Source organism: Numida meleagris, chromosome 19 (genome assembly GCF_002078875.1).
Source record: "Numida meleagris isolate 19003 breed g44 Domestic line chromosome 19, NumMel1.0, whole genome shotgun sequence".
Lineage (NCBI taxonomy): Eukaryota > Metazoa > Chordata > Aves > Galliformes > Numididae > Numida > Numida meleagris.
Window position 1 is genome coordinate 11,586,441 of NC_034427.1, and position 22,237 is coordinate 11,608,677.

The window sequence follows — 22,237 nt, forward strand, 5'->3', positions numbered from 1 at the left end:
TAGCCTACAGACGAGTTGTCAGGTGTCTGGCTGTTGCAACAGCAAGCAACTCAATTCATTTTCATAAAACAAAAGGCCTTTAATGCTACTCCTCTTAATTCTTTGAGGCAAAACCACAGGCATGATTCATAATGAAACAGCAGCTGGAAAGTGCACTACATTTGCAGATAAGGCAGCTGGGGAAGAAGTACTTTACTTTTAAAAAATGTATGGATTGCAGGGCAAGGACACGGAGCTGCTCATAGAAGCAAGCACACCAACTGGCCCACGTGATCGTAACAGAACTACAAAATATAAAAAAGCATTTCGTAAAAACTTTATTTGAAACATAGCATGAATCCATAACCATAACTGTTACAACATACAGTTTTACAGAGCTTGTACAATATGACAAGTATTTTTATACATGCATCCCCTCGCCGTTTTTATTTAGTTATCAAACAGGAGTTGAACAGGAACAGTAAGCATTCACTTCTAGAAAGAAACTTTGGCATGTATACAACTGGACAGTTAAAAGTAAACAGTGGTAGATCCAAATCAGAAAGAGACGCACATTGCTTCGACTTTGCTTCACAGCATTTGTGATCAGGATGAAACTCCCCAGCACTATTCTCTAGTTAATACAAAAAATGAGCATGTTTTTTTCAGTTCAGAAACCCCCGTTAAGGGACAAGAAGTGTTAACAGAGATGTAGAAACGAGCTCTTAACTCAAAAAATGCCAGCTTTAAAGCAGTTTAGGCCACAGGTATCTTGCACTCATTAGTTCGGTCACGCACAGAACAGAACTTGTAATGGGTTGCTCACATTACTGAACCACTTGGCACAGCTGGCATTTTCTCCTTTGGACTAGCACGAGTATCGTTGGCTCAAAAGTCTTGTGCATTGCTGGAGTGTAAGAGTAAAGGAAAACAGAATTTGCACTTGTGTCCATCCATCTTCTGTCTTGAATTTGTCACTGCTATACATACTTACCAAATTCATTTAAAAAAAAAAAAGGAACACAGTTTGCAAGGCCTTTCCTTCCAGCAGACAGCACTTCATTAAAAAAAAAAAAATCAACCAATGAAAGAATCCCTAAATCATAAGTAAAACCAAGCCTCCCTTGAGAAGAACTACTTGCAATTCTTCAAGAACTTACCAAAAAAATACAGTATGTATACAACTTCTCCAGAACTATGACCATTAACAGACTTCAATTAGTACCAATTAAAAAAAAAAAAAAAAAACAAAGAAACCAATGGCTGAGCTAATAAGCAGGAAAACTAACAAAGATTTAAATGTTGTGGCAATTTCATTATTGCTTTGGAACAGACAGTGCTTGAGTCACATGAACGCCAGCCCCTCCTCCGATGGGGACAAACACATCGTAATACCTAGCTTGAAAAACGTCCTCCAGCAAGTCACAACACAGAGCATTTTCACACTTCCTGTTAAAAGACAGCAGTCCAAATTTGACAGAACTGTGGTGCAATAGGGCACAAGTGGCAGGAGTATAGGCATGAATGGCGGAGACACGGGAGAGTAACACGAGTCAGACTCATACTCACTACTTCTTATTCCGAGGCTTTAATTCTTCTGCTGCATTTCGCAGAAAAATGTAGTTTTTCTTTTGTGGATTATAAAATTCATGACCCTAAAAAAGAAAAATGATCTCTATTATTAACTCTCTTCAAAGGAGACAATATCAACACTACCTTAAAACATAGGAATATGAACATCCCATTTGTTTTGTTTATTAAGATTTACTCTTGAGGTCTTTCAGGTCAGATATCAGACACCATTACTGGATTATAAACAGTTTACCATACAAGTAATTACAAGAATTGGGTAGAACTACTGAAGCCCAAAGCACAACCTGAAACTTATCAAGTCTACTTCAGAAAACAAACTTAGCACCTAATCTGAAAGCTACTTTGGTACATACATACCATTGCAGCCTACCTGAGTATTTAGAGCAGAAGAATTCATCTGCCCCTGCCTAATGAAGTTATCATTCTTTGGACAGCATTCCTAAGGCTAGACACAGCACAGGAAATTAAAATTTTACTCTTTGTGGCACGTTATAAGAGTTCATTGGTGTTATTTCTGCATTCATTTAAGTTGAAAATACAAAGAATATCATCCTCAAATTTAAGAGTGTCAGTTATAACAGGAAATTAATACTTTCCTGTTGTTGCAATTCCATTAAAATTCAGCTGTATCTCAACTGTCCCCTTCATAAACTATTAAGAACTGATCCTTCACCTTATTGTTTTTTTATTCTCTTGCACCTAGATGAATTCTTGCTGAGTCAAGTCCGGAATACATATAGATAAGTGAGTGCCACCAGCAAGCTGCACTTGGTTCTGGAAATACAGTACATCCCATTGAAACACTGCTTTAAGTTTATAACCACAGTGACAGCTTATTAGAAAGAAAAAATAATCACCTTCATGAGAAGCAGAGATTTCAAAGATTAGTGAGAACCTGTGTGTGTGCAATATGCACCACGACCACTTCCACAGCAGAACAGGCGTGAGCAACCCGTGTGATCTCTGAACCACGTCCCTTACGTTTTGTTCATCCACATTTGCAAAATAGCAGTGCTTAGCTTCGGTTGGGTGAGATTGCTAAAAACCATACCAAAGAACACACAGCTCCAATGGTAGAATTCACCACTTTTCTGCCTAGAAGGACCACTGTAAATTTTCTTGCGTGCCTATGAAGCTAGAAAACCTCTATCACTGCTTACAAAGAACAGTGCAGGCCTCCTGTGACAGGACAGCAGTCTCAGTCATGGAGCACAAGTGTGAACGTGGGTTTAAACCTCTCTTACCTTTGACCAGTCATAACTGGAAGCATATGCGAATATATTGCCATTATGGTTGAAACAACAAGCAGATATTGGTTGGTCAAGTTGTTCTGATGTTTTTAGCTTTGTTCGTGCATCTTTATCCCAAAAGCTGAATCTCCCATCAGATCCCACTGTTGCAAGAGTACCATGGACAGGATGAAATGCTATTCCATTTACCTGCAGAATCACACAAAATACGATGTAAGACAGCACACTGATACACAGACAACAGGAGCAAAACACATGCTGAATCCTGGGAGTAAATACATGAGAAAGGCTTCTTGCAACTAGAGATACCTCTTATTTTTTTAAAGCGTTTTTCCAGATATATTCTTGAAACTAGACACTGCAACAACATAGCAAGCATCTTTACTGTAGTACCTAAATATTAAATGGATAATGCCATAACACAGTATTCTAAGCATTGGCTCAAAATCTGCAATAACAGCAAGATTAACAAGTTTCACCTCCACCAAAAGATGGAAATGAATAGTTAAGCTGACTTTTGTTTTAAAGAAAGCGCAAAAAAATGTTTCTCCTCAATGCATGACAATAACTGCACTTTAAGCACAGTCTAACACAACTTCTACCTCAAGTGGAAGGAGAATAAATAATTCATAGCAGGCTTTACATTAAGCATTTATGTTTCCCTACACAAATGATCTGGTGATATAAGCTCAATACTTACAGCATAGATATCCTGAGGTGCCGATGTGTTTGTTCCATTGGAGCGATGACATTTGAAAGTGAAATTATCTTTTGCACTGAAAAAAAAACAACCCACCTCTTTTTATGTTCTTCATTGTAAACTGAGCAATAAATTAAGAATGATTTAATAAGAAATACTCACGGATTTGGAGGGTTGATATAATGAATAGCTACTCTTCCTTCAATACTTCCAAGGGCAAATCCAGTAGGTTTGTTCACTTTGTCTTTAAAAATAGCAACGCAGCGATGCTAAATTTGAGAAAGATACAGAGTATTTCATATAGAAACTTGAGGGTCAGATTTTCTGAATGCTGTTATGCATAGGGACACAGAACGCTCCATACCACGATGCAAAGCAAAGCACAAACACAGAAAAGATCAAATTGGGTCAAATTCTATCGATAATTTGGGCCATATTATTTACATTTGTAAACTCTTATCAAGATCAGCAATAGAAATTTAGTTAGATCAGCAATCTAAATTCTCCAGGATGCAGGAGGTGGCATTTTGTTTTAATATACTGTCATAATAAAGGCCAAAGTAGGACACATGCCATACCAAAGCACTCCATCTTTGAAATCATTTGCTTTTTTATCAAGGATAGAAAGTACATAATTTCAACAATCTGTACAAATGCACTCGTATCGAATATAACTAATTACCTGGTGTTTAAGAGGTGATTCTATTCTTCTAAATTCAGATGGTTGGTTCTCTAACTGATAAACTATCAAACCCCTTTCTGCAGTGGCCACAGCAGCCATAGGATGAACCTAGATGAGGTTATAAAATAGGTTGGACGAGAAGCAGTTGTGTTCATAGCATGACAGAGAACTCTACTTATTATTTCAAAGAAATCCCTGAAGAATTTAACAGCATCACCCTTCTTTCCGGGGAGGTGGGAAGAAAGGAGTTTACCTGTAGGCAGATCTCCCAATAAAACAAATCAGTTCTCCCCTGCCACTGAGAGCCATACCAAAACCCCCTCATTGTTACGTGACCCTTCCAATGTGAATTCCAACAGCTTCATCCGCAAATAAAGGAAGGCCAATCCTACTGTTGATTTGTCTTTGGGATGTTAAACACACACTAAGCCCACTTTGTATGATGCAAATATCTGTTTTCCAGAGGTTTGATCAAGAACATCAACATAAGCGTTATCACTAAGACCACTCAGAGATCAACTGCTAACAATCAGGACTCGGTGTGAACCTACAAAAGCCCCAAAGGCTGCCACTCTGCTCTCCTCCTAGCCAGCCAGCTGACACTGGTTTATTACACATCATGGCTTACCACATCTGCACAGTAACATCTCTCAGGGAGCTGCAGCGTCATCATAGGTGTTGGTGAACGGGTATCCCAGAACTGACAGAAAGAAAACAAAGCAAACATTGGCTCAAAGCTGAGCGAGTAGTACCAAGCTGTTTCACTCTTGTTATAGTCAGACACTGCAACTCTCTACAAAATGAGGTTCCTTCATTAATATGTTTTTATATCAGCGTGTTTAAGAAAATATTTTCACTCGGATAAATACTGTCATAAACAGATTATTAGCACGCTCTGTGCCTGCCTGTCTGGGTAAAACTCCTACCTTCAAAGTTTTGTCCCAGCTTCCTGTCATCACACAGCTGTAATTTGGTGCTTTAATCCAATGGATAGTCTTCACAGGAGCGTCATGCTGAAGAAGAAAATGAAGAGAGAAAACACGTACTTAGGGCAGCAACCCAGGTTTCTTCCTTATGCTCCTCGTATTTTTGTATATATTCACACTTTCTAAATCATTCGAGAAGATCTCTCTCATATTAGTACCTACTTTGGAAGCACTAAACATTAGCATACTTAGCTAGTAAAGGTAGCCTTTAATAAAAATAGAAAAGAGAAAAAATTCACAATAGCTTGGGACTTACTTGTGCAATCTGAATAGCCTGATTACTGTTGAGATCCCACATTTTGGCAGTTTTATCGCAGGAAGCAGTAAATACTTTGCTTCCATCCTGAAAAACAAGATAAAGCCCAAGAGATAAAATATCTGCATCAGAAAATTGTCAAGTCTTACTCTCTTCCAGTAACATAACAGCAATGCAACACATACAGGCATTGCAAGACGAACAGGAGAAACAAAAAGAAAAAAAGAAATAAAATGGAAATTTCTTTACGACTCTATGTAACAGTGGCACACTTAATGATGCCACTTTCAACTTCAAAACATGCACTTCACCATGCCTGCCAATTACTGCTTCTTCACACCTATATACAAGTAACAAAGATAAGGCTGCAAAACAGGGTGACTACTTGCTATACAATAATCATGGGATGCACCTACATACGACACTTGTGTTTCCAGAAAATACATGCTAATTTATTTAGGCTTATAATTAAATGCCATTGCTTATTTTTAAACTGAAACATACATCACTCCAGCAGCCATCTAGTACAGGCCCTGTGTGCATCTGCTGAGCCTTTGGAATCGTCTGTCCATTATCTTGAACTTCCCAGCAGCGAACCTGGAACAGGAGACACACATGCAGATGTAACATACAGATGCAACACTAGAAGTTAAAAGACTTCTCATCTTGAAGATCCCAGCCTTACTTTATCCAATGAAACATATGACTACAAACACTGAGCTCTTTTTCAGAACTATCAAGACCTTATTTCCTCTGGCTATGTTCCCTTTGCCCAAACAGCCATCAACACCCAGCCCCACAACTCCAATTCCCCTTCCAAAGTGCCTCGCATAACACTCACAGTGTTCTCCCACTGAGTGCCTAACTGTCAGCTAGGAACAAGCTGCTGCAGGCCACCAGACCAAGCAGAACGGTTAAAACCTGCACTCGCATTTCAGTCCTACCCTCCCTGCTTGTGTTGGTTGGTAACACACACTTCAATCCCAACAGAAATTTCAGTAAAGCTGTAAGAGGCTCATTTCTTTGAGACGAACCTCTCAAACCAGCTGAGATTTATCTGCATTGATGGTTCTTCCACTGGGCAATGTTAGTCTAATCATACAAGAAAATGAATCTAAAAAAATCAAAATAATAAAATCCCCAAAGAAAAAACATTGATTACACATTCTGAGCTGAAACTTAAAAGCCATACGCAGAGAAATGACTAAAATGAGCCCACAACTCAATCTATCTCCCAGCTGAAGCCGTCATGTCAAAGTTCTTAGTGCCACGGTGTTAAGACATGCGAAGAGGAAGAATTTCAGTTCCATCACATAAGCTTTAAGGACCACATTTTGCACGTTAGGCACGGATGCTTTCACTTTATTCATCTGTAGGCCCGACTGTGGGTACTCACATCATTTGCCCATGATCCTGCAATAAGGAAATTGCCCGGCAGCGTTGGCGGACTGAACGCTAAACAAGATATGCTGTCATCGGGCGGAGATGTCACTTCAATATCCTATAAGAAAACAAGAGACCCCATAAAATTAGCCACATTTGAGAACTGTGACGCTGAAACCTTCACCTCCGTGGGGTGAGTGAAGGTGCACCGCTGTGACACATGAACACAGCAGAACGGGCAGGGCTCCCCGCGGGGCTCACACACTCGCCTTCATTGGGTTGTGGTTATCCGCAGTCGTGCTGCCGAACATGCTGGTACCGCCGGTACCGAACCCGGAGGTGGACCCAAACAGACTCATCCTTGCTCTGTGGACAAGAAAGCGGCCCAGTGAGAACGGCACGGCCCCGCGCTTCGCACCGCAGCCCTAGGCCCAGCACGCCGTGCAGCCGGCGGGGGCACCCAGGGTACAACGAAGTACGACATCCCAAGAAACCCCGCTATCTTCCCGGCAGGGCCCCGAGCCGACGGGAGCCGATCCCCGGCCCCCAGTCCCCAGCCCGGCCCCGCTCCCCGCACGGCCCCAGCCGCTCCGAGCCTACGGGCCGGCCGACGAGGAGGGCAGGCGGGGCAGCGCCATGCCGCGGGCTCCGCTCCGCTGCCGGCAGCGCGGGGGACGGGGCCAGCGCGGGGCGCGACCGTTCGAGAACCCGCCGGAACCGGCCGAGGGCGGGACGACGCGAGGCCGTGCGAGGGCTCCGGGCACCGCCCGACCCCGGCCCTCACTCACCGAGCGGCGGACAACACCCGCGACGCGACCCTGCGCTGAGCGCTGCGCACGGGACAGGCCGCGCCTCTCTGCGCAGGCGCCGCGAGCAGCGGTGCGGTGACGGCGCATGCGCACTGGCAGCGGGGGCGGGGCGCGGTGCGTGACGCGGGGTGCGCGCCGTCTGTGGCGTTCTGCGGGTGTGCGGGGAGCTCGCTCGCTCTCATAGCGCTGCTGCAGTGCAGCACAGCGAAAGGAGTTCCGGCTCCTTTTTAATTTAATGCAGGTGGAGCGGTAATAAACAGAAAAGGCCGCTGAAAACACGTGCGGCAGTTTTGACTGCGGCTCGATTTTGTGAGTGTTCTCCATGCAATTTCGTTTCTACGCGCAAAATTTATTATACGCTTTAATCGCTGCTGTTTCCGGCTCCTTTTTACCGTCTCAGAGCCGACTAACGAAAATGAACGAGGCATTTTGTCGTGATGTGCATCGTTAACAGGATTGCTTCTCAAACTCTTAACCAGCAACATCTGCGTGCTTGCTCACTCAGAGCAAACAACAGTTCGGGCGCTGGAACACTTCGAGCCGCTTGGGAGATGCGGTGATGAAGAACTGCCTCTGACTTTTCAGTCCGAACTGCCAGCGGACACCAAAGAGCACAGTGCTGAGCTGACGCTGTTTCCGAAAGGAGGAGGCTTACAATGAGTTGCTAACAAAGGCTTTTACTTTCCAGAAATTGAAAGGTTTACACAGCATCATTTTCTGCCTTAAGACAGAAGACAAAACAATTCCTTGATGCGATCTTAACTCCCATTTATAACAACATTCCCTGGGAAGAAGGAGCAAATTCCAGTGCCCTGCTATGGCCGTGGCACTGCTTTAGGAATCGCTGCAGTGCACAAGGCACGGAGTGGAACACAGTGGATTCTGTAAAGGAGCTGTGATTCCTTTTACAGCTCGAAAGAGAAAGAAGAGACAATCCTAAGCTAGTTACAGTTACAAGCTGAACGAGGTGCTGATACACACTCCTTTGTTTCTCCATTTTTTTCTAAGAGTAGTCAAGAAAATAAATCGGCGCGAAGAAAAACAGCTCATTTGCAAACAAGCTTTCATATCCATCCACGAAATTGCAATTTGTTTGGTAAATACACTCTGGAAAGATAATCTGCTGAAAGAGAAGTTAACACTTGGATTTCAGCCTTCATTTTAGATGCTGCCATAATTTCCAGCTAAGAAAAGAAAAAAAGAACTAATTAATTGTGTGATACTGTAACAGGCAGACCCAGGGGTAGAGAATGACTTAAGAATTGCACTTGTTGGATGTGCAAGGTTAGCATTACTGGAAATGGTGCTGCAAAATCCCTGCCGCTGAGCTGAGGTTCATTCTGTGTTGGTGTGTGTGCCATGCAGAGTGCAGCTCACCATAAGACAAACCATGGTTAAGGGGTGTGTGGGCAGGAGGGCGGAGGTACGCAATACCCTGTCTTCCTTTCAAACTATTCCACACAATTTATGGCTGAGTTCAGGTATAAGACTTAAAAGCTACAGGCAAGATCAGAAGCAAAGTGACTGCTCTAACTGCTGCCCTACTCGTAAATGTTATATATCCTTTGGTATTTAGGAAATCAGTAAAACCTCAGGTACGGTTTGTGATTGTTAGGTGACTAATGTCAGGAAAGCTTAAAAAGCTGCCAGTGCTGGACTGTGAAGCACTGAGTTCCAGTGACTTAGGTAGACAGTAGCCATGGACTTTCTAAATAGTGCCCATTTTATTGTTGCAAAACCTTTCTGCTATACTAAGAGTCTGTAAGCATAGGAAGGAGCAGGACTGCAGGTGATAGGGTTTGTCCTGTGGAGACTAAGAAATAGGAAGCAATAGGTTTATACATACTTCTTTTTTCCACACTGGCTGACAAGCAATGTAAGGTCTCTTTTGTAGACTCGCTAACTTATTTTGATCTTGCTTTGTAAATGGAATCAGGACATCTTTCCGTACATTTAATCTGAAAAGTAAATAAAGTCATTAAATTTTCTCATATATTTCAGAAATACTGATTCCAAGTTACTTCTTTATAAGCCAAAATAATGGATGAAAACGGAAAACAATAATGGACTTAAGTGTTGGTTGTTGGTTTTGTTGCTGTTGCTTTGTTTGTTTGATGAATTTTGTCAGATTTTATTTACTGTCTATGAGAGAGAAGACTTTTATTCCTTTTTGGAAATAACTAACCTCTCGATATCAGATGGAAGGAGACCAAGCCACTTTATGCATGGAACGGTGAGCTGATGAGCCTCAAAAGACATTGACTAGAAAAAGAAAAGCCAACTATAACATTCAGTGACTTTTAGCTAAAGCCTTCGAGATATAAGCCTTTCTCAGTTACAGTCAGGTTTTATTTCAGAGTTGGTTAGCTCTTTTCACTATCAGAACTTTACAGGAGGAAATAGTACAACTAGAACTTACCATACCCCATTACTGAGAACAGTTTCTCTTGTACGGCTTGCTGCCTTCAGCCATGAGAGATTCTGGATTGGTCCATTTTAGACCAGTCTAGTCTAGATGGTTTTATTTTGCTTTCTATTCTTTTTATTTCATTATGTTGCTTTTATTGGTTTGTTTGTTTGATTGCCAAACACAACTGAAGCCAGAAGAAGCAGTGACAAGTACAACTGGAAATTCCTGATACTCCCTGCTGGAAGTACCACACTTTATATAATCAGTGAGTTTCATTCTGTAAGGTTATCAGAAACCCAACAATTTATCTTAATCCTGGAAGATGCTGTTCTATCAGTTTACCCACATTTCTGGTAGAGCTAAAATCCTGACAGGTCACCTGAAAACACACGAGTTCTGTTTCCACATCGGTCCCAGAGGCATGTGTTTAGAAATGTATTTGAGCCTGGACATCATCCATGACTGACTGTTTCCAGAAGGTGATTTTTGTTTGTTTGTTCTGTTCTGTTTTGTTTTCTTTAGATTTTCTTTCTCCATCACTCTATCAAACTATTTCTGCCCTCTGCCACCTGCCTGCCTTCCATATTGTCTTTCTGTACCTATTCTTTTAGTGATGTGATACAATGTCTCTTTTTCCCTTTGCCTCTTCCTCCATGATATTCCGCAGCAAAATATGGTTCCATACACAAATTCTCACCCCAAACCAAAACCTTTACCAACACACCAAGATTTTTTGGAGAACCATACAATTCACCCATCTCACAAGTTACGTCCTTTTCCTCCCTAGCTCCTTCCAGCCATCCTTTGTCTTCTAAGGCAGAAACAAAGCAAAATGGGGAATGCTTTTCTGTTTGGATTTCCTGAAAACTGCCTGTGTAGCAGGAAGAAACTGGGATACAGTTAAATGAAACACCTGACATTATTATCCAATTTCTTTTTGTTACAGGAAGAAGCTCTTTTTGCAGATTCACAGGACCTAAAAATGGTGCCTGTGTTCAAAGAAAATAAGAAGAGGTGGTAACCATTCTAACTGATCGTACAACCAAACTTCAAGGCTGAGCAACAGATCAGTGTATTGGAATGGAAAATTGCACTTACCACAGATCCATATTTGTAGATGCACATTATTTCTACACCTGGGTTGAGGAGTACCAACTGTCAAGTATCTGTTATCTTCACACTGGGAATGCTTATGAAGACTGCATTAACAATTCATTTTTATTGTGTAACAATTATGGCATTATGATTAGCGAGGTTCTGTGTGGTTTATAATTATTTTTAGAGCACGTCAAAACAATCAGAATTTGAGCACAGTATGTCACCTTTATATAGTTAAATGTTTCACACTGTTTGTGCACACTCATTTCAGAAACAAAGATAACCAGCTCTTTTACACATTGTCCAACATCTGTCAGGAAAAATGCCTTTTTTTTTTTTTTTATCCTGTGTAATCCATATATTTTAACACTATTGTTTTGGGCAGCTATTTCTCATTTAGCAGTAATCTCCCTAATTTCAGCTGGTTTCAGTATAGATACATAGGGTACCACTGTAGCAATTCTCTATTGCTACTTTTTGTGTAAGTCAACCTGATGTTTCAAGGAAATTTCAGGCTCACTGCTGATGTAACAGAACTGCTCATGAGGAGTGAAACGAATGCATCTAGAACATGTGTTATCTCTATTACTACAGAGGTAGTTTGAGGTGCTTTCATCTTTACCACTTCGGGTCCTCATCAAGAACTAGATTTTTTTAAGTATTCCTAGAGGACAGCGATGAATTCAATTCTATTAGAGAAAATCATAGCAATTCCAGTGAGTGCATACTTTCTTAAAGTAGATTATAGAAATGTTCTGTACTCCAGCATGGTCAAAATTTCAGTTCCAAGATGTCTGAGAACTTGAAAGTGCTCACAGAAGAGAACCACCCAGCTGTGTACTCAGCTTTTGTTAAAACACCATGTGTTCTTACTAAGTTAGCTCTGTACAGATATTCCTAGGACCTCCTGAGACTTCTGATAGCATTCAAGTGCATAACTCATTAAAGTCAGTGGGTTGTAAAATTCCATGATTCTTATTCCCACTTTTAGGCCTGCGGGTACTAGGAAAATATAACTCTAATCTAAGATACAAATTCTATTAAAAAAAACAGTTTTCTTTTTCAGGTACAATGTAAGGTGCTACTTAAGACAGAGCACAGCAAATGGTCACAGACAGTAAGGGCATATTCGCTGTGGGCGTGGCAGTGCTGATCTCTTGGTTAAATTTCTGCATGTCTACATGCATTCAGCATAAATCAGGATCCTTCTAATTATTATCCCACTGGATTATCCCTCTCTGTGTCATAAGAACCTTCCCATAAAAGTGAGACATGAGAATCAAAATGAATCTTGCTTTCTTCTTACATTACAGAACCTCTGCAGACTTACCGTGTGGATCAGCGTCCACAAGGGTGAAAACAGGAATGTGAAATGTATCCCACAGCTTTCTGACCAGAAGTCGTGTATTAAGATCTGGAATACCTCTTCCCTAAGGAAACAAAATAAAGCAGACGGTTTTAAATTAATTAAAACAACAGCTGGCTACCTGTATGTTAACATTTGCCATTTTAAACAAGCAAACAAAAAGCCTGCAGGAAAATCTCTCCAGCAGGCGTTAAGCACTGAAAAGAAATGGCTTTTCTTCTTCTCAAAAGTATTTGTAGCACTAAAGAAACAATGTAAAACAAGGTATATACAGTGTGCTACAAAGTATAAATGCTGTCTCTCTTAGGTATGGGGGTAAGCTTCCTCCTCACTGTGGGCCATTTAGTCCCAGAACATGTAGGTACGGATATTTACACATCCCTCCAGTTCTTAATTAGTTAATGCACTGGGGCTAATGAACTTGGGCTTGCTCAGTTTAGGATCCTGGAGGACAACAGCAGGGCCTTTCTGTGGCTTTGCAGCTACCAGGCTCTAAGAAGATGGTTGGAGGAAAGAAGTCTTTGCGATGTTTATTTTGTATTTTCACTACCAGTGTAATACAACAGTATAAATATGGCAAGATACATTATTTTACTACTGTCTTTTGTCCAAGTTTGAGCACAATTATGATGCTGAAGTACCTTGTAAATTCTTATGTCTAACTGGGCAATACGAAATGTAAGCTGCATACCGTAATCATTATACATGGGGCTGATTTAATGCAGAAGTCATCATCCAGGAGTCTCTGAAAGGTTGCATCTTTTTCTACAATTAATATAAATTTGGCATGTGAGTACAAATCTTTTATGTTAAGGCTACCTGCATGTAACACAATCTGTCACACCAATCAGTTCAATCCGAATGTTCTAAAATACTTTTTCTGGAGCCAAAAGCAGCTCATGACTCAATTTCAGAGCCAACAGGCAGAGAAAAAATTGCCAGAACTTTGTTTAACTTGGAATATTCATTGTTTTTACTTTATTTTTTCAGTCTGCAATGAGAGTTTTTGCTCAAAGGATACTTTTAATTCCTTGAACATTAGATGGCACGGTCACCGCCTAAAACAACAAAAATGAAATCAATAATTTATGATAGAGAAAATGATATATTTTAAAATAACAACATAAGGTAATGAAGGACACCGTTACATCCTAAAACAACCATTCATCTTCTAATACACGAGATCAATCTTGACATTTTCACTGCTTTATAAGTACATTCAACCATTTATGTCCTGCTCTGTTGCATGCTTTTCAAAAGTGCATCTGTGCTACTGTCACAGAAGATGGCTCGTTGTATGGGCTTTACAGGGAAAACGATGTCCTGCTTCATTCTTTATCTGTTTTAGCCAGAAGAAAAGTCAGCTTGGTGCCAATTTAAGATTGCAAATTTAATCCAGGTTTAAAGCATTTAGGCATTCTCTTTGGAAGACCATTTAATCCTTCCTTTTAGTTACCCGTAACCTGCTTTTATAACTATATTACTGCAACAGTTTAAGGCACAGTGATGTTTACTTTACATCTCATATTAGAATTGGGTCAATCTGGCAAGCATATGGATAACAGAGCAGGAACTGGAGGAAGAACTTGGCAAAAGAATATGTCTATATTGAAGTGTGTGGTCTGTTTTTATTTCTGACTGCTAAATCACCTCTGGTGCCAACAAATAAAACTATGAAGAGCTGTAGAAGAGTATTAACAACAGGGGTCTTTACACTTTGCTTAAAAGCAAAGTATGATAGGCAGCTAAAGCAATCTTTCCATTTGGAGTGACCAGATGAAGCTTACAGTGAGCACACTTTTCAGGAAATCATGACAACAGTCAGCAAGTCGGAGTCCTGCTTCCACTTTCATAATAATAATCTGATAGTAATCAACTCTTGACTGGTTGTACAGCTATGGTTATTAATTTCTCTATAGCTCAGCATCACCTTTGATAACATCAACTGACAATACAAGCCCTTCTAATGCTTGCAAGTCCTGTATTAGTGATAGTGTGAGACTAAATAGCCTGATATTATATTCACAGATCTTTGGTTGTACGTTACTGGGCGCATGATGAGAATACTACCTCTTATGCTAATAGAGCATTATTATCAAACTTGTGTAAATGAGAACATAGTTTGGGTCCAGAAAGATAATTACTTCTCTAATGATTGTGGCTCAGTTTAGTCTTTCTTCTGTGTTGTTGCTACTAGAGAAGTTAGGGAGGGTTAGTGTCAGGTCTGTTTAATAAATGTATGTAGCAACCTGAGATACATGATGTACAGGATATCACACAGAGGTACTTGATCTATGTAGGTCCCTTCCAACTGCAACTATTCTATTTATTCTAATTGCTGTTGTTGTTATTTAATACATACTGTTGCACCACAGGTACAATTCACTTTTGTACCATCTTCCTCAGTATAACTTAAATTACCGGCAACAAAACCTTTAGTTGTAGACAGCTGAAAAAAATAAGAAGTTTCATACATTAAATTGGAAATTACATGCTTTTATTTTACTGTGTTGCACAGGCAAACCAAGAAACTTCTGGAAAAAATCCTGTCCAGTAACAAGCAATTATTGGCGGCCATCAACTTTTTAAATCACTAAGCAACATTGTTGACATCATGTATTCAAAGGCAGATTTACAATAAGTTATACTAACAACTGCTTTCTGTATACAAAAGGATTCTTGTAAAAGCATGAGATACAAGGAAATTTGGAAGGTTATATCTCTGACTCACTTGAAATTTCCACTTATACCCCACGCTAGCAAATCGTCCCGGTAAAAACTGCAGAGCTGCTGTCTTGTGCTCTGAAGATGAAGCACTGCCTTCCCAGGTAATAGCAAAAGACCTTGCGATTTTGGCTAGCAGTTTGTGCCACTCCTTGAAGCAAGCAAACTGTGTGAATTTTCTCTGAAGATAGGAACCTTTCAAATGTTACGGTAGAACTTAATAAGCTTTAATTGATATTTCAGCTTTCCACACAATTCATATGATTTGGAAATAATTACAGAATAAAAACACTAAACATAAGCCACTTACTATATGTAGACTTCTTCGAGGTATCTTAAGCATGCAAGAGATTTCATTGATTAAGTTGTCCACAACGCTCTGGCTACCAAACAGGAGCGTATCTGAGTAGTATATATCTCTGTCAAGACAAAAACAAGTATTTGTAATTGCACTATTGAAAAAAACGATCACAGAAAAAAAGCAGAACACAGAGTAACACTCAGCTGAGGGCATGGATCATCAAACCACTGTAAAGCATTTCACATAGAGAAATCTGTTATCTGAAAGATTTGCATCCCACACTGCTCTCCCACTAGCGTTCTTAAAGTACAACTGCATTTGAAATTACAGAAACATCACATTACCTTTTGGTTGCATAAGAATTGCTCTGCACCATCTTATAGATCATAGATAATATTTTGAGCATCAGAGCTGGAAAAGATGCATTAAAAATTATTTTTCTCAATTTTCAGAAATGAACATGCAGTAATTTAAATTCATGTTGACCGATATTTGCGCCTCATACAATAAAACAGTGAAGAATAAGCACAATTTGTGCAAGTATTTTTACATGTTGTGAAATACTGGGAGATCGTACCAATCAGTAGACTCAATAATTTCTAACATAATTAGAAAAAAATACATATGATGGAGCTGAGTGAGGGAATACATGCCCTGCTGTACAGACTATGAATTCATTGATCTAGAAAAGTAAATTAGCTTATTGTCCATATTGCAAGACCCCTTTACCACTTGGCTTTTTGAAGGAGGGTGATGTTTTTATGTGTAGACTTTGCAAATATGCCTTCATCAGACATTCAGTCAGGCAGGATAGAAACTGTAAGAACATTTTTGGAATTTAACCATCACACCATAATTCAATAGAGAAAAGCTGAAGAGCTTTTCATTAATATCAAGTTTTATTAGTCTTTCACTTCTAATCCACAAGTCATGACTATTTATTTTACAAAGTTTCAAACTAAAATACAAGAAAAAAGTAAAGAATTCTGCTTGGGAACTTACCAAACTTTTGTGCTGTTCCAGGGCAGTCACTTCTTATTTGCTTTGTAGTAGAATGTGGTATCATTTGTAGACCTACAGATTCTTTAAATCTGGCATATTGCAAATAAATGCAATACAACTGTAAACTTACAAAGTAAGGATACATAAAAATGCTATCCAAGATATTTCAGACTAAGACCCCTCTCCTATAGTCAAAGATGTTCGTTCTATTTTCAGACTCAATGGACCAGCAACAAACAAATAAACAACACAGGAAAAAAAATGTGATTCATTATTAGTATACAGCTCAAGTCCAACATACCGTAACTTTCTGATGTAGAATGTCTGAGAAAATGTAATTCTTTAATTTTAAATCTGTATGATCTAATTTACACCCTTAAACTATAATCAGAATAACTCAACTCGATTCAATTTTTGGAACTTTTGGAAACAAAAATGTGGGGCATCCTATCCTCTAAACAGTTGTCCCATCTAAAAGATCTGCACTACTTAATCTTGTAGCTGAAGGTACACACTTCATCAAAAGAGCCAGTGTTTTCTCAGTAGCGTTTCACTGCAGTGCCCCAAGGTATGACAGCCCTGTCTATACAGCACTCTCTTCCACTTTAGAACTCTGTATGTACTTTCTAAAAGCACTGACAGTCAAACGACCATCATTTTATACAAAACAGTATCATGTTCCTCTAAACTTTTCTTTGCTCCACGCATCCTTTGGGTGGCAGAGTGCAACCAGTGCTGCAGCAGCTCCCAGCTGCTCGGCAGTGACCGTGTTGCCTTTGTGTTGCAGCGCTGGGAATGCTGTGTGCTTTTCACTGCCCGCTCCCTGCATCGTATCTGCACAGAGGGGCACTCGCTGCTTTGCTCCCTTAAGGTCAATAAGGAGCACTTTGTTTAGAGAATGGTTCACCTAAGAACCTAACCAGACAGCTCACAAGGAAAGCTTCAGCCTGGCTTTACACCCGGCACCCAGCTATCCTTCCTGGCCATGCACGGGTCCCTGCAGAGTAACTTTCTATAAGGCACTCGTCCTGCTTTAGGCCTGGCATTCTCACGGGTTGACCTCATTCCCAGGTAAATCTCTCTCTGGGTATTTACAAATGTTTACAAGGGACATTTCAAACACAAAATCATTCATTTCTACTAGTTCCTGCCTAGTTCCAGATGTGCAGATTGGGTATGGGTAGGTGCCTATTTAAGGAGAGGAAAAAACTCCCACTAGCTCTATTTTCTTCCATTTCTATTACATTTGGGGACTTTGTTTGTTTTTTAATTTGCTCATTGATTTGCATGTAATCTTCTTAAAATTCCTTCTGTATCAGAGCAGGGTGCGTGTCATCACTCAATGCAATGTGAGATTAAATTTCTTCGCCATAACTTACTATTTCTGTTTTCTACTGCATCTAGAAAATGTATGCTTGAAGGACCTCTCTTCTTTCTTCTTCCTTCTACAGGAGTTTTGCATTCTCCTCTATGCTATGGCCTGCTCTCCAGTTAACGTGTGACGTCTGCTCATGCATCACTTTGTATTTGTACATTACTTTTTCAAGAAGCTAAATTACTTATTGATTCTAATAGAACTACATAAATTTAACTTTTCTGGAAGTAATAAAACCAAATTTATAGTTGTGGCATATATATTAACGTAAGGCAAGACTTTAAAATACATAGTACTTACTCTATATTTCTCCAATCTGACCTTCTAGCCAGTGTGAGAACAGGTGCTTGTTTTTTGGCCAAGCTTTTAAGCACATCTAGAATAACATTTTCTATTGCTTCAAGAACTTCGGAACTGAAAGAAAGAAAACAATTGTGCAGTTCATACGATTTAATATAGTTCTACTTTGCATTTTGATCATCTATTCCCATCCTTCCAGAAATCACTTAATTCAAAACTGCTTCAGGGGTACATATATACATGTATTTCAAAAACTCCTTTGTTTTGGCACGTCCTTCTCTTTAGCTTCCACGTAAGATTTGACTTTCCATTCCAGATTCATGACTGAGAGTACAATTAAAAGTACATTTCTATTCAACCCTAAAACCATCAGATTTTTCACCAGCTGAGTTTTCAGACCAGCTGGCTGCTTTCTGACTCATGATTAATGTTTTATTTCAAATGATGTAATATTGGCCTTGGCTATGATTTGTGCTAAGTTGTTTTTAAATGCTGTAAATTTTAAAAAATGTTCAACAGTACAAATACTTCCTGTTGTAGCATTGCACATTAACCTTTTGATCTGCTGCCCTAAACAAACTGTTAAGGGTTTTAATTATACAAAGGCTTGGTCTCAACAGATTTAAAGAACAGAACTTGCATCTTTTACCTAAAAAGACCAAGTAACCTTGCAAGTAGATGCATTACATCAAAACTTCAGGCAGCTCTGAGTGTTATGACAGATGCTCTTTATTTTCATAAGCAATCTGACACCAACATTTCAGCTGTCCTTAACATTACAACTGTGCTGTATGCCATCCTAAGTGTAGGTGGGAATTAAGACTAGAAAACCAAAAAACAAACAAACAAAAACTTACATTAGCACAAACATGTATCAGCAAAGACCTATTTTGTCATTAAGTAACACACGAAGATAAGTAGTGTAGACCGTACTGTATGAATTATCCTACAGTTACAAATCAGTACAAATCAGTAGAATAATTTTTTAAACCCATCTATGAGTGTCCCCAAACAACGACGTGTCATTAAAGCTCTCTTCTGCCATCTGAATACATTTCTTCCATTTTGTAACTCAACTTGTACTTCTCATTCTTTGGGAACAATTTCTAGAAAGTATTAATCTTTTCTTTTAAATTATTCATCACAGTATCTGTATGTAACACAAACCTACTAGTAGTACTATTTTATTTCTTTTGTCCAGTAAGATTAAATTGTTCTATGTCATTGTTTTGATACTTGTAAGTATTTTACTTATTCATGTGGTTCTGTTCATGGTAACTGTCTGAATATTCCATATGCACTTCAAGAATGCAAAAGCCTGGGCTTCTGTTCCCACCCCAGTTTCCTCAGTGCTTGGCCAACACAAGTTGTAATTGTGACAAAATAGGAAAAACAGGACAGTAATTGTATTTGTACCCCTTACTGATATTCCAGAGATGAACTGAATCTTCATAAGCAGATATGCAATGCTGGTCAAATATGCCTGCGCGACATTCTCTGTGGTTTAGCTAATGGTGGAATGGGGCTGAGGAGGGCAGCACTGTGTCTCGCAATGTTCACCTGCTCATTTCTAACAGTGTGAACAGATACAGGCTTCTGTATAGCACAGGAAATGGCCTTCAATGTTAGTAGCCTATAAGACTAGTTTTATAGCACCGTTAGCAAGCAAGCATAACATAACCATACAGAAACAGTTACCAATACGTATCTGCACTGTGATAAAGCAATGCACTCCAAACCCCAGAGCTGCAAACTGATTGCTAGAACCACGCATTCCTCATGCCCTGCCACAGAGACCAAGAGCTCTCCAAGCCACATTATTATTATTATCCTCTTAAGATACCTCTGAGATGCTACCTGTCTGTTATAAGTTAATGACATTCAATGTGTTTGTTGTCACTGTTTTCTGCGCTGCTGTCTGTACCTACAAACTTGTTGGGAAGTCTGAGAAAACCCAGTTGTGCTGGGACAGCGTGAGTGCTGCTCTCTCCCGTGATTTTGCTGCAGAGTGTTTTTCTCTTTTGCACAAGCCCATTACCACTGCACAAGCACTACAAACTGAACTCCTACTGCAGAAAGAGCAAAGTGCAGCATTTCCCAGCTGTTACCTAGGGACATGGCCGCCATGAGCTGACACACTGGTTCCCTCGGAGCCAGCCTCATGCCCAGCCAGCGCCTCAGCACCGTGCTCCTCCATGGCGGGCACTGCACATCCACCCAACCTCTCCTGGAAGGGTTGAAGCTGTTATAAAGAGACTGCCAGATTAGAAAAGGTGATTCCGGGATGTAAAGCTCATTCTCTGAAGGGAAACTGGAGGGGCAGCCGTGCAGGGAAAGCAGAAATTTGCTGCAGGAGCCTGAGCTGAAGAACGGCTTTTCCTGACTGACCGAGGGCTTTTCCCGCCCTTTCTAAGGGGAGAATCGGCCCCACCCTTCCCAACGGCTGCAGCCTTTCCCGCCCTGACTGACTGACCCACTGGGCCTGACCCACTGGGACTGACTGACCCACTAGGACTGACAGACTGACTGACTGGGACTGACCGACTGCATTAGCAGCTGGAGCCAAAATCCCACTTGGTCTCTGGGGTTGCTGTACCTCAGCAGCTGTTCAAGCAAAGCCCTGCAGCACCCAGATCCCTGCAGGCACTGGGATCAGTGAACTGATTGATCAGAAAATGGCTGCATGGCTCACCAACACTTTTCTCACCCTTCCTGAGTGACCAGTGATTTTTTTCTTCTTCCAGAATCAAATGTCTCTTCCTGACAGCTCTCAGGAGCTGGAAGAAAGCAGAAAGCCCCAGTGCCAAGCTGAGAAATCAGTTTCCTTTCCCTAAATGAAATTCAGCTTCTAATGAGATCAAATATTTAATACAAATTTTTTAACTTGCCTTCAGTGTTCAGAAGATTTAGAATAGAGTTGGGATATGTTTCCTATTTTTCTCAATGCACCATTAAAAACTTGTGCTCAGAACAAATACACAACCTGCAGTCCTATGAGCCATGAATCGCTGGCTTCCAGGGAAGCTGAGCTTTAAGGAAAAACATGCTGAATATTGTCAGACTTTTGGCTGAAACGGGGCATGTGTTGATTCATGTGGAACCCTCAGCCAGAGGGCATCACTTCAAAACGGACGATACACAGCTAAACTGTGAGTTTGAAAAGAAACCCCACGTGTCATTATTATCTTGGTGCAGTTCCTACCATTTTTCTTTAGGTATTTGCCTACAAACATTCTAGTCTCCTCCTTCTTGCCAGAAATTCTGAAGACATCATGAGCTCAAAGAGAAAATGCAGTTCTTCTGGGGGAGCAGAATAGCAGAGCAGCGTGTGCCCGTCTTCTGCTTGGTGGCCAAAGCAGATGTGCTGCAGTGCCCATGCTGAACCATACGCTCCTTCTGCTCGGTGGTTTCTGAGTGCAGAGTTCAGGCCCCCCTCACTGCAGCTCTGCTGTGATAAAAAGCCAAGTCTAGGGATTTAAACAGCCCTTACCTTTGCAGTTATGATAGGCCAAAGACTGTTTTAAACTCCTGTGTCACAGCAACTGACTGGCTGAAAGCGGTCATTCTGTGAACGTTAGTAGTTATTCATGAGATAAATATCTTAAAGGCTTGTCCTTCCTAGAGAAAATACTAGCAAGCCCACCTCTGATAACATCACATTTTGTGTACAGCAGGCAGTAACACTGGAAGCTGCGCTGTATCTAGCTCACCGCCAGCAGCACTTCAAAAGTCACCATGCTTAGGCTTGTTGTTAGCCAGATAGACGACATGGTTCATAAAATGTTGGAGACAGCAGGTTTCTGCTGCTGTTCCATTAGCTGCTGCCTATGAAGCTTTCTTCTCTGGTACTCTTGAGAGTAAGCAGTCCAAATCCAGCCTGAGTAGGTAATTAAAAGAATCATGCATTGATTTATCTGAGGAAAGCCCCCGGCTATGAAGATACGAACACAAGGTTCTTCAGTTAGCAGAGGCAAGCAGAAGAAAGGGGAAATAATAAATTGAAATTTTCAGTTCTTTCATGTT

At 40.5% G+C, this 22,237-nt stretch overlaps 2 protein-coding genes across 6 annotated transcripts; both read right to left on the reverse strand.

Moving 5' to 3' along the window:
- On the reverse strand, positions 295-8,000 carry RAE1 (ribonucleic acid export 1). Of its 3 annotated transcripts, XM_021416496.1 has the most exons (13): positions 7,618-8,000; positions 7,099-7,195; positions 6,843-6,947; positions 5,951-6,043; positions 5,447-5,533; positions 5,131-5,217; positions 4,833-4,904; positions 4,205-4,312; positions 3,685-3,791; positions 3,523-3,598; positions 2,817-3,011; positions 1,549-1,634; positions 295-1,428 (listed from the first exon to the last, which is right to left on the reverse strand). In XM_021416496.1, coding segments are annotated over exons 1-13 (1,317 nt in total). In that variant the 5' UTR covers positions 7,821-8,000; the 3' UTR covers positions 295-1,427. The 3 variants fall into 3 exon arrangements, with proteins under 3 accessions (XP_021272171.1, XP_021272170.1, XP_021272172.1); XM_021416495.1 differs by having other exon boundaries at positions 295-1,634; XM_021416497.1 differs by lacking the exon at positions 7,618-8,000 and adding an exon at positions 7,430-7,548 and having other exon boundaries at positions 295-1,634.
- On the reverse strand, positions 8,296-20,622 carry SPO11 (SPO11, initiator of meiotic double stranded breaks). 3 transcript variants are annotated; one of them, XM_021416502.1, is made up of 14 exons: positions 20,323-20,411; positions 18,864-19,036; positions 18,215-18,328; positions 16,540-16,664; positions 15,882-15,948; positions 15,547-15,655; positions 14,875-14,961; positions 13,534-13,570; positions 13,204-13,313; positions 12,477-12,576; positions 11,147-11,184; positions 9,824-9,900; positions 9,485-9,596; positions 8,296-8,822 (listed from the first exon to the last, which is right to left on the reverse strand). In XM_021416502.1, exons 2-14 carry the CDS (start codon positions 18,896-18,898, stop codon positions 8,703-8,705), a joined length of 1,131 nt encoding a protein of 376 aa, XP_021272177.1. In that variant the 5' UTR covers positions 18,899-19,036; positions 20,323-20,411; the 3' UTR covers positions 8,296-8,702. The 3 variants fall into 3 exon arrangements, with proteins under 3 accessions (XP_021272177.1, XP_021272176.1, XP_021272175.1); XM_021416501.1 differs by lacking the exon at positions 18,864-19,036 and having other exon boundaries at positions 16,540-16,628; positions 20,323-20,622; XM_021416500.1 differs by lacking the exon at positions 18,864-19,036 and having other exon boundaries at positions 20,323-20,622.